An 18,380-nucleotide genomic window follows, 5' to 3' on the forward strand; every position below is an offset into this window, starting at 1 on the left:
TGTGTGTGTGTAAATGAATGAACCTAAATATGTAGTTTGACTGATAGATACACAAAATGGGTTTATTTATGTTGATTTAATTTGGTTGTGTTGATGTTTCCATTTTTGCAAAATGGGTATGTACATTCTGTTTGGTTTTACACAATAAGTCTATCGGTGTGTTGTGTGTGTGTAGGGGCAGGTATATATAAGAATTTTTCTTCTTCCTGTTCCTTTCGGCCATGGGATTAGGTGAATTATATGAATATGTACTGTTGGACTGTGGTAATTCTATGTACGAATAAATAAATTATGATGATTCTCTCTAGTCTACTGCATAATAACGGTAAATGGCTGCATTTATATAACAGCTTTTATCCAAAGCACTTTGCAATTTGTTCCTCACATTTCACCCATTCATTCACACACCGACGGCGGAGGCGACCATGCAAAGAGCTAACCTCACTGTGGAGCAGTTAAGGGGTTAAGTGTCTTGCTCAAGGACATTTCGACACGCTGCCCGGGAGGAGCGGGAATCAAACCGCGTAACCTCCGAATTACCAGACGACTGTTCTATCGCCCGAGCCACTGTCGCCCCCCCCCCCCCCCCCCCCCCCCCCCCCCCCCAGATAATGCAGCCAAGACACCCTAGAACTATGATACACAAGTCGGAAAATAATTTATTTAGAAAAAAATATATATTATACTTACACAAGGTATGAAATATTATGCATGTTTTAGTTGATCGTTTTGCCCTCTATATTGTTCTGGTTCTGCGGACTTGCATCCACTTTAATGTGAACAACATGACAAACCTGTAATGGACTAAATTACCTATATGGACCATATTCACACTGTGTGTGAATAGGGTCAAATGGCATACAGTGAATCTAAAAACAAAATGGCTACGGCACTTCTGTGAAACCACCAAATCCCTCCCCAGAGTGTGCTGTACTATACAATTCATCACATCAATTAAACATTAATGCCAAATATATGCATATTCCTTATAAGTGTACAGTTTTGTAAGCTTATCTCCAGACCTGTGGGCCAAATAGCATTTGCAAGTAATTCCTAGCTTTTATTTTAAACTAGCCCCCGAGGTGGACTTCTGCCATATAGGACAATACAGGAAATCGCTAGAAAACTTCAGACTGGTTAGAAATCTATTTCTGTTTACATTTCCGTGATTGACAACTTGCCTAACCCCATCCGAGCTGTCCTGTAAGCCCTGTGCCTCTGGTGCACCAAGCAGGCTAAAACAAACGCTCCCAATTAGTAGCAAATGCCAATGCGGCCTGGGTCCACTTATTTCAACCCAGTCCTACGGGCTGTTTACAGTCAGAAGCCACTAGAGGTCACTATCGTCCCCACTGCAAGCTGTCCTGAAAGGAACACGCCAATATTTTGGGAAATTAGCTTACAGTCTTCTCCAGAGAGAGACAAGAAGATAGATACCAGTTTCCTCTCTGTGCGTTCAGTAGAAAGCTATCTGGCTGCACGTTAGCCTAGCTTAGCACAATGAATGGAAGCGGACAGTGCCGGTTAGCCTTCGGGAGAGGTGTTAGTTGGACAATGCCTAGGCTAACCGGCAAAATGTCGCCGTGTTCCTTTAACCTCACTGGTAGTTAAACACGGTCACTGCCTGTTGATAGGAGCGGCTCCGTACGCGGACAAAGGCAAAGGCAGAAGACATCTTGGTGATACAGTAACATAACGTTAGTCCAATAAATATTCATGTCTGTGGGAGAGAGAGATGTGGGCGGCCTTCACATGTATCGCTCTTAAAGGAGCTACTCCGTCCATAACCATCGGCTCCGTGTTGCGGAGACCGAACATCCAGACCAGGAATCCTCCAGACTTCCAATGACGACTCCAGACGTATTCCGAAAAAAAACTACCTCAAAGAGTCCCATCTTAACGTAGACGAGTGTGGAAGCTGCGTTCCTCCGTCCATTATGTCCACGCTCTGATTCAGAGACGTTCTATAGTTGAATTACATACAGTCTCTGTACATTAGAGAGCAGTCACTGTCTGTACAGTACGGGGGCGGTTTGAGGCCTTCAGCGTTCTATTGTCCTCGACAGTTGCGTTAGTCTGCGCTGGTTGTCGATGACCTGGATGTTCTGGATGTAATGGCGGATGTTGCCTGGACTGCGCAGGGGGAGAGACTGTTCCGAGTCTGAGAGAGAGAGAGGAGAGAGATGGAGAGAGATGGATAAAGAGAGACACATGAGAGAGAGAGAGAGAGAGACAGGAGAGAGCGAGAGAGACACATGAGAGCAGAAAGAGAGAGATGGATAAAGAGAGACACACATGAGAGAGAGAGAGAGAGAGAGAGACAGGAGAGAGAGAGAGAGACACAGGAGAAAGAGAGAGAGACACAGGAGAGAGACAGGAGAGAGAGACACAGGAGAAAGAGAGAGACACAGGACGGAGAGAGACACAGGAGAAAGAGAAACACAGGAGAGAAAGACACAGGAGAAAGAGAGAGACACAGGAGAGAGAGAGAGATGGAGAAAGAGAACATCATTTTGAGGCCAGTTACATAGGAATATAATTAAAAGTGAGTTGCATCGTCTCTCTAAAAGGGTTTTGGATGTAACATGTGACCTACATGTAGATAAGCGGACAGCAGGTGCATCAAGAAACATCCTGTCCAGGCCTTTCTGTGGGGATGATGGCACTAGAGAGAGAGAGAGAGAGAGGGACGGACGGACGAGGGAGAGAGGGAGACAAATTATTTATCATTCTTGTCCAATCCAAAATGAATGTTGTTGTTTACATGTTGCATGTATCCCCTCCCTACTTCCCATTCCCCCACTGGAATGCACCCCTGCTGGTGCTCTAGTGCGACATCTAGTGGACGTTATCGGCAGCACTTTTAATAACTCAAAATACTGATACATTCTCAGCCAATATTTACAAACATTACAAATGTAAATTAAATGTTTCAAATGTTTAAAAATACATCAAATCAAAATACATCGAATACTCTTTATTTGGCATATAGTATTTCTATCAATGGCTCACTCAGTCAATAATATGATGTAATGCCAGCATATAGGCCATGGGGGCTAAAGTCACCAGAGTGACCAGACCAGTTCAGAAGTAAGTACGGGGGGTGTGGCCAGAGGAGGCCTCTTCAACACTTCAAGACTGCTTTGACACCACAGACTGGGATATGTTTAAAGCAGGCAGCCACCTACAATCATCACACCAACATCCATGAATACACAGAGACAGCCACTGCTTACATCAGTAAATGCATCGATGGTAAAAGTGGCTGCAGCACAGCATCCTGCCGCAAGACCCTGCAGCGCACGGTCAGAACAGCTGAGAGGATCGTTGGTGCCCCCCCCCCCCCCCCCCGGACATTTACAATACACGCCTGGCCCGCAAAGCGCTACGCATCGCGGGCGACATCACCCACCCCTCTCCTGAGGAGCCTCCGAGCCAGGACCAGCTGACTGAAAGACAGCTTCATCCACCAAGCTGAACTCTCTCCCAGCTCTCTGCCACCACAGACTCTGGACTAAGAACACCGCCCCCCTGCCCACTGACACACACACAGCTCTCCCCCCTCTCTCTTACTCTGCCCCCACAGTCTCTGGACTAAGAACACCGCCCCACTGACACACACACACACACACACACACACACACACACACACACACACACACACACACACACACACACACACACACACACACACACACACACACACACACACACACACACACACACACACACACACACACACACACACACACACACACACACACACACACACACACACACACACACACACACACACACACACACACACACACACACACACACACACACACACACACACACACACACTTTACTAACTCACTGCCATTCTTTTATTTTAGTTTACATTATTTTAGTGTACTGCCATATTTATATTTACTATGTACCACTGCTGCTAGAACATTTGCACTAAGTTATCTTTTACCTCTTTATTTATTCACTCATTCATTTCAGCTACTGTTTATATTGTAGTCCTGTATATTGTGTGTACATTGTGTCCTTTGTTACTTTATGTTTATAGTGTCCTATATGTTACTTTATGTTTATATTAGATCTTTTTATATACACCGTGGGAAGGGGGAACGAAATTTCATTTTTTTGCACATGAAGGAAAATCACAATAAATTTGACTTTGACTTAGACTTTGAGAATGAAAAAAGTCTTTCCAATTCCATGGTTTGATTTTGTGGTGGGGGCTAACTGTTTACATTTGGATTACAGATTGCACTTTATTAACAAGGACATTCTTTCTCTTTACAAAGGAGCCTAAAGATTATACAGTACACGTCATGTAGGCACTTTAAATATATATCTACAATCTCTAACCTCTCCTGAATACATTCGGCAAATGTAATCAACACAAAGTCCACAGAGTCCCGCTCAACCAGGTGAGAGTAAGAACAGCCAGGCTGAATGTAAGTGATTCATGCGTCTCGCGGCTTAAAGGCCTCTGCATGCTACAGAAACTTCAAAGCAACTGCAACACAACATCGACAAAGCAACGGTGTTGCAGACATTCTGCATTTATGCTTCTGCAAAATCGACGCGCAAAGTTAGTTTAACTAAAGTTAGTTTAGGTTCGTGTTAACGTTAGATAATGTACAAAATAAACGTATTTCCGGTGCTTTTAGACATCGCTCTTTTATTTTGAAATCCCCCGACCGGAAGTATTTGTGATGTATTCTGCTTGTGTAACTTTAGGTTAGTTTTAACGTTAGCTGGCAGCTACAGCCTACAGGCACTCGAGGTCGAGGAAGAGCTGCTGAATTTAATCGGCAGGAGGAGAGAGAGCTCGTCAAAGCTGGATATATCCCTGTGGCTGTGGTTGTAGGCACGAAAATGCAGCTCGAACTACCTGTTATATTAAATTAATTGATTGCTGTTTAACAACTTGTCCGTGTCCAGTCCTTTCGAACTGCCCTCCGTCCGTTCATTGTAAACAATGATGCATGTAATTATATTAACGTTACTGTGTGTTGTTGTAGCTATGTTAATAAATTCTGAATGGCATTAACGTTAGTTGGGTATGATAAGAGCATTGAATAGCATCAAGTTCAACGCTAGCTGGCTGGCTACAACAATGGCGGATGGTATTCCTCGGACCAATATTATTATATGACAGCCCCGCCCCCATTCACTACCAACCAATCACTGCTACGCAATATCAACGCAACGGTTGTTTAGATTAGATTTGGGGGACATGTACGCAACGTCCTCGCAACACAGTCTACAAGACCCTCTAAAACAATCGCGTTGAAATCGTGCTGATGTTGTGTTGAAGTTGCTTTGAAGTTGCTGTAGCATGTAGAGGCCTTAAGGCTGCGTCGGAGCTCTGGGCGGTGCTAGCTCTGGGCTAGGGTTCGGCTGCTGACCTTACCGTAAGGCTGGCTTCTGCATCCTCGCACAATCTTGACCGTCCTGGCAATCATGCGCTGCAATAATGAGACGAAAAGGACGCATTTTTAAAAAGGAACACGCCAAAATTGGGGGAAATTAGCTTACCGTCTTCTCCGGAGAGAGAGACAATAAGATAGATACCAGTTTCCTCTCTGTGCGTTCAGTAGAAAGCCATCTGGCTGCACGTTAGCCTTAGCTTAGCACAATGAATGGAAGCGGACAGTGCGCCGGTTGGCCTTCGGGAGAGAGGTGTTACGTGCCGCCATCTATCTCCTCGTCTCTCTCTGGAGAAGACTATAAGCTAATTTCCCAAAATGTTGCCGTGTTCCTTTAAGCCAAAGATGAATGTTTTTAACATTTTGTAAGAATTTGACTGAAACATTTACATTTAATTTACATTTAGTCATTTAGCTGAACGCTTTTATCCAAAGCAACGAAACAAGTTCTGTACAACAAGTAAACAGGAAGGGTACAACTCTGGCAGCTAAGGGTCAGTGACATTGGGGATATCTCTAACACAGGGGTTCTCATACCGAGACCCCATTTTAGAACGAAAGCACACGTTGTTGAACTTGATCATACATATTTATTAGAAAATGTAATTACAGCACTATGTTATCAATACACATTTATAAAACAAGGCATATTTAGCCAAAATATGTTGCCAGAACATTAAAAAAAAAATAAAAATCTTTAAAAAAATATATAATTCTTACTTTCCAATGTCACCTACCCACGACCCCAATTTGGGTCGCGACCCGTAGTTTGAGAACCACTGCTCTAAAACACAAGAAACGTTGGGTCGGCTGCACTCTAAACGCCAATGCGAGAATAATACATGTGTTATGTGTCGTCAAAACTGGGGACATTTCAACATCTCACATCAAACGAGAGCAAAACAGGTTATTACAGCAACGTCTCGGTGACTCACCATCTTCTCAAAGTTCACCAGTTTATCTGAGTAGCTCTTGTTTCCCTCGTGGATGAAAGTCATGTCTACAGAAAACGCACACACGCACACACACATATACACATGCACACGCACACACAGAGACACACGCGCGCGCACACACACACACACACACACACACACACACACACACGCACACGCACACACACACACACACACACACACACAGGAAACAGGAACAAGTCAGTGATGTTGTCAGTGAGTTCATGTGAATCATTACTGGTCAGACTACTAGTTTTTATGACTTTATGTGTGTATACTGTATTTTGTATTTCTTTTAGTATTTCTGTTTTTATATTGTACAGCACTTTGGTACAACTTCGGTTGATTTTAAATGTGCTATGACCTTGACCTTCTACAAGTTTTACTTGTTTGCGTAATAATGAAGATACCGTAAATAGATAAATGTTGGGTGTTAAATGTTGTAATGTAAATAATACTGATATGCGTTACATGCTGGTGTAATAAGGTAACCTTTGACCTTTGAGCAGCAGGGGCATGAGAGGGATGTACGGGGGGCTGAGCTTGGCCACTGCCAGCCTGTAGGCCCTGTGGTTGCGTGACGGATCCTAACAGACACAGAACACAAGCAGCGGTCGTCAGCTCTCACACTACTTCATACATGATACATATGACGGTACGCGAGGCCTGGGACTGATGGGCGTGAAACAGAAGAGGGTATCGATCGACGGTATTCCTACAGAGACGTTTTTTATATTTTACCGTCTGGTTCCATCTAGTGGGCATTCGTGGCAAGAGCTGGAACGTGTATCTAAGACTGTAAGACAGTTGAACTACTTCCGGGTCGGCGTGATGTGTTAAGCTATCAAGTTTAAGATTTAAGTGGTTTGGCATCTTAATCTGCGTGTGGAAATTGTAACCTATGCAACTGAATGATTTATATGTTTACTGTTTAATTTTCCGAGGGATATTGAGTGTTTGTAATATAAGACCAGCGAGCGAATCACTTCCATTCGTGCGTGCGTCAGAGTTAGAGCCAAGTCGAAAACCTCACAGAAAAAAGCTGTGACGATAACATCCCCGTGGGCGATCCAACTGGCTAACGGTATGTTTTTATAAATAAATGTATTTAATTCCTCAGGTTTGTCATTTGTATATGCTGATTACATGTCGCTAATTATTGCAGTTTATTTCTATTTGTATTCCAGGTAAATAATATGATTGAGTAGGGCGGCTAAGTGGCGCAGTGGGCAAGGCGCTCGCCACTAATGCAGGAGATGCTGGGTTCGAGCCCAGCTCTCGCCGTTGCTTCCGGCTTGGCTGGTCGTTCATACTAATACAATTGGCAGTATTAGGGGGTTGGAAAGCCGGTGGGTGGGGATCGGACGTTGTGGACAGCGACTCCTACAGGTCGGTTGGTGCGCCTGTACAGCAGAATCAGGAAGCAAAAAAATTATGATTGACTACGATTGTGTCAAAATAAAGTATTCAATCAATCAATCAATCAATCAATCAATCAATCAATCAACTATTGACTACTGACTACTGTCTGTGTGACCTGTAGAGTGCTTAACTCATTCAGCGCCAATCACGAATAAAGTCGGGTTATCTCACCATGCGTTGAGCGCCAAAACCAGAGAAAAGTCGGGTTTTCAATCGTTTATCGTTTTTTCTTTTATTCGATTTTAATATTCTATACAGTCTCACGCACCTCTGTGTATTATTGGGACTCATTCTGAGACCTCGAGATTGCAATGCCGGCCGAATCCTGCTAGGTGGCAGTATTGCCTACCCTTTGAAACCTTATTTTACACTGTGTGTTACATTTTATATGGTCCGGGTGGATAAATGGTACCCGGGCTTCATTCGAGCCACTTAGAACGCGTCCAGCACACTTGATGCATAGTTTGTCCCATTTCATGTCAGGGACCCGATGGACATCAATACTGGAAATCGCGATCAGACAATTGGAATATTCATTTTGAAATACCTCCTAGCAAAGGTAAGGACTATATGACATCAATCCTACTTTGATCCCACAATGATTTCACATCGATCGCAACGATCATATGTCACATACTCTTCCTTTAAAGCGTGGCCCATTGACAGCAGGGATGGGGATACACACTGGCACTGAATGAGTTAAGTGTGTGTGTGGATGCTAAATTCAAATAAATACATAAAAGTTAAGGTCGGAATTGTTTCCTTAAGTCCGGAAAAACGGTTGATCGCCTGCACCCTTCCAAAGGAGCGATTTAATCATCACATAAAAGAGTGTGAATGATTAGATATTTGGACGGCCACTCTTACCATCAGCCTCTCGTACGTGCAGTACATCCTTTTCGTCTTGCTGGGTATTCTCTGTAAAGATTAGATAAAAATGTATTGTCATTATTCAGCACAAGTAGAATAAGTACATATATAGAAGGATTTATATGCAGGTATATATAGATATACTTGTATACTGTATATATGCAGTAAATATAAATGTATATATATACAGTATATACAGCACTATTGTACATGCTATCATACACAGTAACGACGACAGCTTCTATCCACAGGCCATCAGGATGCTCAACGTGCCACTATGCGACAACAAAACATCAACTACACTCACAGCACACACATCCACACGCACACACTCACTTTAAATAAACACGCACCGTAACACCCACTCTACTCACTTTAGTCACTTTAACACACTTTATATTTATTGGTAAAGACTGATTTGCACTACAATTCATACCTCATTGCACCGTACCCTAAGTTGTACCTCATCCAATTTCTGCATTGTACTGTATACTGTATTGTACTTAGTGATGCACCGATGTGAAAATTGTGGCCGATACCGATAACCGATATTAATATTGGTGTTCTGGCCAATACCGATATTTACCGATGTCGATATCTCTGTATAGAAAACACTTTTTTATGATAATCAAATAAAGAGCTGTTTTCCAAAACGCATACTTTTTTAACTTTTGTAACTTATTTTCAGAAATGACTGATATTTTGAAACTATTTAAGGCCAAAACATGTAAAAAGAAAAAAAAATATATAAAAAAAATATATATATAAAAAAAAATATATATATATATATTTTTTATATTGGCCCTATCTTGATATCGGACCGATACCGATGTGTAAAAAAACGGCCATATCGCCGATATTATATCGGCGGCCGATATATCGTGCATCACTAATTGTACTGTAACTAACTGTTAATGTTTTTTTTACTCTATATTGTATATTGTATGTATATTTAATTATTTACTGAACACTTTTTGTTTACATACTTTTGACTTTCTATTTTATACTTTTTATCTAGCACACTCCCAGGGGCTCATACAGGAAACTGGTCAACACAGCTTTATTTCCGGCAATGGGTGCCTGATGCGCATGTGATCACAGCGCAGGCGCACCAGGCAGCCAAATACGGAAATAACGCCGTTTTGAGCAGTGTTGACCAGTTTATAAAGATTATTTAAAATGTTCATTAGCAACGCAGAGCTTTCAAATCCTAGCATTTCTCTGTTCGAAACCCTCGTGCAACTGAGAGTACCTTTGAAATGTATCTGTGATACTTGTATAACGAACGGTTCGGTTAGAACCAGTCCTTCAGGGTAAATCTAGGTTGGTTTCCCATTGAGGAGCAAGTGACTGTGTATTCACTCGGCCAAACCTTGTTGGCGTGCATCACAGTCACGAAAGGGGCTAGGCTCCCTCTGTGAAACCCTCATGTTCCCGCAGCTCTCACCTCCCAGGTCTTGTACAGCCTCTGCACCGCACTGTTGCTCAGTCCGAACATCACGGCGAAGAAGGAGTTGAGATTCTTCTGCTCCTTCAGTCTGGGAGGGAGACATTAATAACAGATCAATTATAATACTGCCCCCTTCAGTCTGGGAGGGAGACATTAATAACAGATCAATTATAATACTGCTCCTTCAGTCTGGGAGGGAGACATTAACGGATCAATTATAATACTGCTCCTTCAGTCTGGGAGGGAGACATTAACGGATCAATTATAATACTGCTCCTTCAGTCTGGGAGGGAGACATTAACGGATCAATTATAATACTGCCCCCTACAGTCTGGGAGGGAGACATTAATAACAGATCAATTATAATACTGCTCCTTCAGTCTGGGAGGGAGACATTAACGGATCAATTATAATACTGCTCCTTCAGTCTGGGAGGGAGACATTAATAACAGATCAATTATAATACTGCTCCTTCAGTCTGGGAGGGAGACATTAACGGATCAATTATAATACTGCTCCTTCAGTCTGGGAGGGAGACATTAACAGATCAATTATAATACTGCTCCTTCAGTCTGGGAGGGAGACATTAATAACAGATCAATTATAATACTGCCCCCTTCAGTCTGGGAGGGAGACATTAACGGATCAATTATAATACTGCTCGGGGCGGCTAGGTGGTGTAGTGGGCAAGGCGCTCGCCACCAATGCAGGAGACGCTGGGTTCGAGCCCAGCTCTCCGCATTGCTATCAGCTTGGCTGGTCGTTCATACTAACACAATTGGCAGTGTTAGGGGTGGGAAAGCTGATGGGTGGGGATCGGACGTTGTGGACAGCGACTCCTACAGGTCGGTAGGTGCGCCTGCACAGCAGAATCAGGAAGCGACGGGGGTGGCGTGTCCCTCCCACGCAGACCCCCGACGCTGAGAGATTGCGCTGTGCAGGTGAAAAGATGCGACGGCTGCTTCCTCGAGTACCGGAGGGGACACGTGATGTAAAGCTTCGTCCACATTGCAGCCGGCTTGTGGGAGGCATGGCCTAACAGCGTTCGAGACAGGGGAGGGTAGAATTGGACGATATGAAATTGGGATGGGAGAAAAATTTAAAATGGGAGAAAAAAGTAGATACAAAAAAATTATAATACTGCTCCTTGTGTACTATGTGTACTAGTACTCATAGTATATATTCAGATTCAAATTCTTTATTGCCTATATTTAATGTAACATATAACCAATATAGACCTTCATCTGCACCTTTGTGTACACTGTTTATTTTTCTCATATTTCTATATTCAGATCTAATTGAATTGCCTATATTTATGTATGTATTTATCTACCCCTGGCTGAGTCCGTGGTCCCTGCCTGCTTCAAGGTGTCCACTATAATACCGGTACCAAATAAATCCTCCCCAACAGGTCTTAATGACTACAGACCGGTGGCACTCACCTCTGTGGTCATGAAATGTTTTGAGAGGCTGGTTAAGGATTACATTTGTGCCTCCCTCCCCAGTGATATGGACCCTCTGCAGTTTGCATACAGGCCAAACAGGTCCACTGACGATGCGGTCTCTCAAGTACTACACAGCACCCTCTCTCACCTAGACTGCCAGAAGGGGGGCTATGTGAGACTGTTGTTCATTGACTATAGCTCAGCGTTCAACACCATAGTCCCCACCAGACTGGTGGACAAGCTGATCGAGCTGGGTCTGAGCTCCGCTCTGAGCACCTGGATACTGGACTTTCTGAGTGAAAGGCCCCAGGCGGTCAAGGTGGGGGGTCAGACCTCCAACACCATCACCCTGAGCATCGGGTCCCCCCAGGGCTGTGTTCTGAGCCCCCTGCTGTATTCACTATACACACATGATTGTGTGGCCAAGTTCAGCTCCAACTCCATAGTGAAGTTTGCGGACGACACAGTGGTGGTGGGGCTGATCTCTGACAACGACGAGAAGGCCTACCGGGAGGAGGTTGATGTACTGGAACGCTGGTGTCAGGAAAACAGCCTGCTCCTGAACATTGGTAAAACCAAGGAGCTGATCGTGGATTTTAGGAGAACACAGCAGGGGACACACACACACCACTGAGGATAAACGGGGCTACCGTGGACAGGGTGAGCAGCTTCAAGTACCTGGGGGTCCACATCTCAGAAGACCTGACATGGACAACACACATAGACTCAGTCGTAAAGAAGGCGAAACAGCGCCTCTACCACCTGAGACAGTTAAGGAAGTTCAGAGTATCGGGAAGATACTCCAGTCCTTCTACTCCGGAGCTGTAGAGAGCATCTTGACCATAAACATCACTGCCTGGTATGGAAACAACAAGGTACAGGACAAGAAGGCCCTACAGAGAGTGGTGCGCTCAGCTGAGCGTACTACGGGTATTGCACTACCACCCTTGCAGGTCTTATATAACAAGAGGTGCAAATCCAGAGCCTGCAGAATAATGAAAGACCCTCACCACCCCAACAACAGCCTGTTCAAGCTGCTGAGGTCAGGCAAATGCCTGCAAACACCAGCAACTAGGACAGAGAGACTTCGGCTCAGCTTCTTCCCCCAGGCCTTGAACACTGAACTCTCCACATCCACACACAAGCACACATGAGCACACACACACACACACTGTATACGCTCACACACTAACAGTCACTTTAGCATGAACAGTACACACACACACACATGCTGCACACGCTCACACTCAACGGTCACTTTACACAATGGAAAGGTCACTTAAAAAAATAAAAAATAAAAATAAAAAAATAACGGGAGTGGTTCTTGTATAGTAACAGATGGATATAGCAAGCTAGCATAAGGAAACATAGTATAACTGTAGATTGTATAGTATAGCATTGTATAGTAGTGTACATAAGACCCAGTGCCTCATCCGTAGCTAACATTGTATTGCACTATCGCAGGACCTTAGCATGTCTTAGTACCATGCTTTTTGTAAACTGTATGTACATTATACCTGTTATGTCTTATTCTTATTACTTGTATTATTGTACAAATGTCTTATTCTCATCCTATTCTTATTGTATTATTGCACAATCGCTGCGGGCATGACCCCCCGCATTTCACTGTATGCTTGTATGCCGTGACAAATAAAACTCTTGACTTGACTATGTCTTTCTTCTACTACCATACCCTGCCCATACCTGTACCCCCCCCCCCCATGCTGCTATGACGCACACATTTCCCAAAAGGGATCAATAAAGGAATATCTTATCTTATCTTAAATTAAAACACGTGGCACATTACAATTTGAGATAAACACAAAATATACATTATTAAAAAGCAATAGGATAGAAGTCAGTAGAGTCACGACTGCAGGTTTGGTTTTGTTCCTTGAAGTGAGTGTTAGATTAGATTAGATTAAATTAGATTAGATTAGATTCTAATGTATAGGGACGTGTAGTGGTTACGTCATTGCCGTTTTTCGTGTTCCACCCTCTGTTCCAACACAATGTATTTCCCCATTGACCATTTCTAAATCGTCTCGTTTAAAACAAATAAAGCATTAACATTGGCATGGTGTACCTTTTTTTATTTCAACCAAAAAATGCTTAAAAAAATAATGTTAGTGATAGAAGGGAACTCATTTTGTGCAAAAATGGAAAGCTTTTCAATTTCCATGCGGCAGAATTGTTACAATAGCCGATAATCCATTTTGCCAGGTTTGGCATCCAACCAGAGTGCAAATGTAACAGTAAAGTGCAATAGTAATATTCAATGTACAGGTGTATTATGTTAAAAAGTCAGCACGAAGGGAAGGGTACAACTCTGGCAGCTAAGGGTCAGTAAGATTGTTTGTCAAACAGTGTCAAACTTGAGTGCTACGGTCGAGTGCATAATCATAGTAGGTAGTAGGCCTGTCCCCGACTAAGGATTTGTATAGTCGACTTTGATTGGCCAAAATTTGAATGCAAAAAATTAAAATAAAAGAAAATTCCATTTGGGCTGTGGGGGTGCTTAATGTCTGAAGGAGTCGACTGAAGGCTTCTTGTCCTCTGCAAAAGCATGCAATTGGTCCGCTGATGGATATATCTTGATATTTATCTAGTGTGTTCATTAGACGGGTGAAATCCTCTTTCAGTGCCTATGTGCCTGTTTTCTTAGGCAGTTAGCCTCGCTGGTATGCGCGGCATTAGCGTTAGCCACGCTTCTAGGCCTCTTTGCCTTTGGAAAGAATGATTCCAAAAAAATTTAAATTAAATATTCAAATTCATTTTTTTTGCATTCGACTAAGAGGTTGGCAGTCGACTACGACTACGATTTCGATCGATTAGTCGACTATTCGACTAGTCGAGGTCAGCCCTAGTAGGTAGTAAAATAGGCAAGGTAGATTCCTTAGTAGCAGAGTGAATAATAGTAGAAGACAGTAAAAAGGTTAGTTCCCAGTGAATCCCGCCGTGTACAGGAATCCGGAGCAGACTGAAAACGATCTTTTACACGACGGCCATCTTGATGAACTTACACGACGGCCATCTTGATGAACTTCTTGAGCAGCGTGGCGCGCCTCACCAGGTCCCGGCAGAGACACAGCTCCGTCACCACCCAGTACTGCACCTCGTTGAAGCGGCGCACAAAGCGCTCCAGGTTGGCCGTGGTGGCCCAGGGGAACTTGTGACGGCCGAAGATGTAGTAGACGAGCTCCAGCTGGGGAGGAACGAGAGGCGAGGAGGGTCAGAAACCACCGGTTTAAATAGAAATGTGAATATTTTCTAAAGTAAAATAAAAAAAATAAAGTAGCCTTTTAACTCAATGGACGCCAGACCCGAGTAAAGTCGGGTTAACTCGCCAACGCTTGAGTGCCAAACCCGGGAAAAGTCGGGTTTTCATCGTTATTTCTTTTATTCGATATTTCCATTCATTATCCATCCAGGGAGCCTGGTGTTATCATAGGGAATGAGTCTGAGATTGCAAAAGTGCAATACCGGCCGCAGCATACCATACTTTATGCATTGCTTTTATTTAGTCAATTCTCTGCTCATTTTATGCCTGTCTATAATTATGCCAATTTCATGCAAATTGTATGCCTATGTCTGCGAACAGGTGACCTGATGGCTGCTGGTATCAGATGAGAGACTGACTCAGACTGACAGACCATCAGATGACAGACTGACTCAGAGACACAGCAGACCAGTGTTTCTCAACTGGTGGGTCGCGACCCAAAAGTGGGTCGCAGGGCCATTTTGAGTGGGTCGCGGATGTGTGTGTAAAAAAAAAGAACACAAAAATAATGTTTTTTTTTTTTTTTTTTTTTTTGCACTAGCTATCTTTGTTAAAGTGGCTTCTCAGCTCTGGTCCAGCTGAAGACAAAGCAGAGGAACAGATTGGACATTGAGCATGACCTCAGAGTTGCTTTGTCTACCATCACCCCAGACTTTGAGACTCTTGTCAGGAGCTAACAACATCCCCAGTTATCCCAGTTATTATTATTATTATTTTATTTCATTGTGTTTTTAGCCATAGTTGTACATTTGTTGCAACCCCAGTTATCGCATTAGTTCCCCCAAACTTAGGTCTGTTATGTTAAGCTAAGAAATCTGCTAAGAAGCATATATTATTTATTATTATTTTATTTCATTGGGTTTTTAGCCCTAGTTGCACTTTTTTGTGTTTATTTCATGTTTTTAACAGTGCATGAAAGATTGTGTATTACTGCAAATTATTATTATAATTTTTTAAATCATAGTCGTTAAAAAATGTGGGTCGTGACTTAATGACTAAGGAAAATGTTGGGTCCCGAGGCTAGACCAGTTGAGAACCACTGCTTTAGACTATCAGATGAGAGACTGACTCAGAGACACTTTAGACTATCAGATGACAGACTGACTCAGACACGCTTTAGACTATCAGATGAGAGACTGACTCAGACACACGGGCAGACTATCAGATGACAGACTGACTCAGAGACACGGGGCAGACCATCAGATGAGAGACTGACTCAGACACACTGGGCAGACCATCAGATGAGAGACTGACTCAGACACGCTTTAGACTATCAGATGAGAGACTGACTCAGACCGACAGACTATCAGATGAGAGACTGACTCAGACACGGGGCACACTCGGATATAAGGTATGCCACACTAAGCAACGTCCACATTATTTGGTTATGAATCAGTTCTATTCTGTTGTGAAACCTAAGCTTTGACTGTAGCTCGGCTCAGCTTCTTCCCCCAGGCCGTCAGAATCTTGAACACTGAACTCTCCACACACAAGCACACATGAGCACACACACACAACACACACACTGTATACACTCACACACTAAGCAGTCACTTTAGCATGAACACACATGCTGCACACGCCCACACTCAACGGACACCTTACACAATGGAAAAGGTCACTTTAAAAAATACGGGAGAGGATCTTGTATAGTAAACAGAAGGATATAGCAAGCTAGCATAAGGACACATAGTATAACTGTAGATTGTATAGTATAGCATTGTATAGTAGTGTACATAAGACCCAGTGCCTCATCCGTAGCTAACTGTGTCTGCACTATCGCAGGACCTTAGCATGTCTTACCATGCTCTTGTAAACTTTATGTACATATACCTGTTGTTATTATTACTACTTGTATTATTGCATTGTATTATTGCACATCGTATTATTGCACAAATGTCCTATTCCTGTCTATTACTTGTGTTGCACATCGCTGCGGGCATGACCCCCCGCATTTCACTGTATGCTTGTATGCCGTGACAAATAAAACTCTTGACTTGACTTGACTATTTTCTCTCTTCTTCGTACACCTGGGATTTCTCTCTATCAAGAGGCGTGGAGAAGATATCCCACGGTATAAGACCTCAACTCATGCAGTGAACTTTAAGTTACAGTAGATTCACTTTTGAAACGAATCTTAAATTGTATTTAACACTGTAAAGTATTTTGTTTTGTTTTTTAGTTTTCTGTTTCTGTGCTTGCATGTAATTTTAGCCATCTTAATTGTTAGTTTCATTATGCATTGTGTGTTGAGTACTGACTTTTAATACTTTTGTTTTGCAATAATAATTGTTTTTGTATGTTTTTTTTTGTGTGGACCCCAGGGCCCTCATTCATCAACGTGTTCTACGCACAGATCTGTGCTTACCCTGTGCGTACGATCATTTCTAAGCAAAGAGTGGGATTCATCAATTTCGATTTGAACTTGACTCCGTGCTTACATCTACGCACAGGTCAGACCACACTTACCTGACGCCCAGTGGTAGAATATATTATTACAACAAGGAAATTAGCTTCTGTGCATAATAACACTGGCATGTTCTGTACGAACCGTAGTTCATTATAGTTCATTGTAAAATAGCAACAGTAGTGTAATTATGGTCAAAACCCTATAAATAGCATTTGGAATAATAGATCTTTCTCTCAGAATGAATGCAGCATGGTTTATATAGCGTTATCGGAATATACGGGGTGTAGGCTACTGACTGACTGCGCTCCGCGTAGCTTGATTGATTGATTGATTGAAAAGTTTATTAACAGATTGCAGAATGGGTACAGTACAGTACAGCTCAGTACATACAATTGTTAATTGGGGATGCAGACCAACTTTCTTCTTGTTTACATCAGGGTCCCCCATTTTCAATTCATCATAAATCATAAAGCTCAACTCGTTATTATTTTGCGCACAGACCGCCGAAACACGGGAACGTTTTGATTATATTTAAAAGGCTTTACGTTAAACGAAACAAGTGGAATTTCGAAGCTGTAAGCAGAATAAGTCATATGAATATAGTGTTCTTCCCCCTTTTTACTGTATAAGAAAGAATAGAAAACGCATTGCAATGACACCATGCAGATAGTGGACAGACTATGTATATGATGGGATTCAAGTTCGCGTTTTTGTTGCTCATAGGCATGCTGTCAGAGTATGATATCTTAATCAAACATTCTAGAACATTTGTCGTCACAGATCATGTCCTAATAGAACATAGGCTATGGCATGGATCGTGATATTGTGTGGACTGTAATTATTACTGTACCGGTACCACCCATTGTGACAACAGCCTTGTGAGTCCCGCACACAAACATGATGGAATTCAAGTTCATGTATTGAAAGACATGCCTACATCATACATGCAGTGAGATTCATTGTTCTTGTATATGCTCTCTATTATTGTTTATATAGGCTACCCAATACTGACATCAAAATAGATTGTAGTATGCCTCTAGAAATCATATGCAGCAGGTAGAAAATTGACGGGAGATCCATCGCGATTTGGAATAGAATTGAGGAGAACTTTAATCCCT

The 18,380-nt window shown here is 42.7% G+C and overlaps 1 protein-coding gene across 1 annotated transcript in view; it reads right to left on the minus strand.

The window, feature by feature from the left end:
• Positions 1-641: 641 nt before the first annotated feature.
• Positions 642-18,380, minus strand: part of rapgef3 (Rap guanine nucleotide exchange factor (GEF) 3) — a gene marked incomplete at its 5' end in the record, with an annotated part of 62,466 nt that continues 44,727 nt past the window's right edge. Inside the window, 8 exons of the mRNA XM_084333353.1 lie at positions 642-2,161; positions 2,597-2,665; positions 5,414-5,468; positions 6,365-6,429; positions 6,885-6,972; positions 8,675-8,725; positions 10,125-10,215; positions 14,596-14,777. Coding sequence (XP_084189479.1) covers positions 2,043-2,161; positions 2,597-2,665; positions 5,414-5,468; positions 6,365-6,429; positions 6,885-6,972; positions 8,675-8,725; positions 10,125-10,215; positions 14,596-14,777 — 720 coding nt within the window. The 3' untranslated portion in view covers positions 642-2,042. The remainder of the gene's footprint in view (positions 2,162-2,596; positions 2,666-5,413; positions 5,469-6,364; positions 6,430-6,884; positions 6,973-8,674; positions 8,726-10,124; positions 10,216-14,595; positions 14,778-18,380) is intronic.

This window comes from Notolepis coatsorum, assembly GCF_963971535.1.
Source record: "Notolepis coatsorum genome assembly, chromosome: 17".
In the NCBI taxonomy this organism is placed as follows: Eukaryota; Metazoa; Chordata; class Actinopteri; order Aulopiformes; family Paralepididae; genus Notolepis; species Notolepis coatsorum.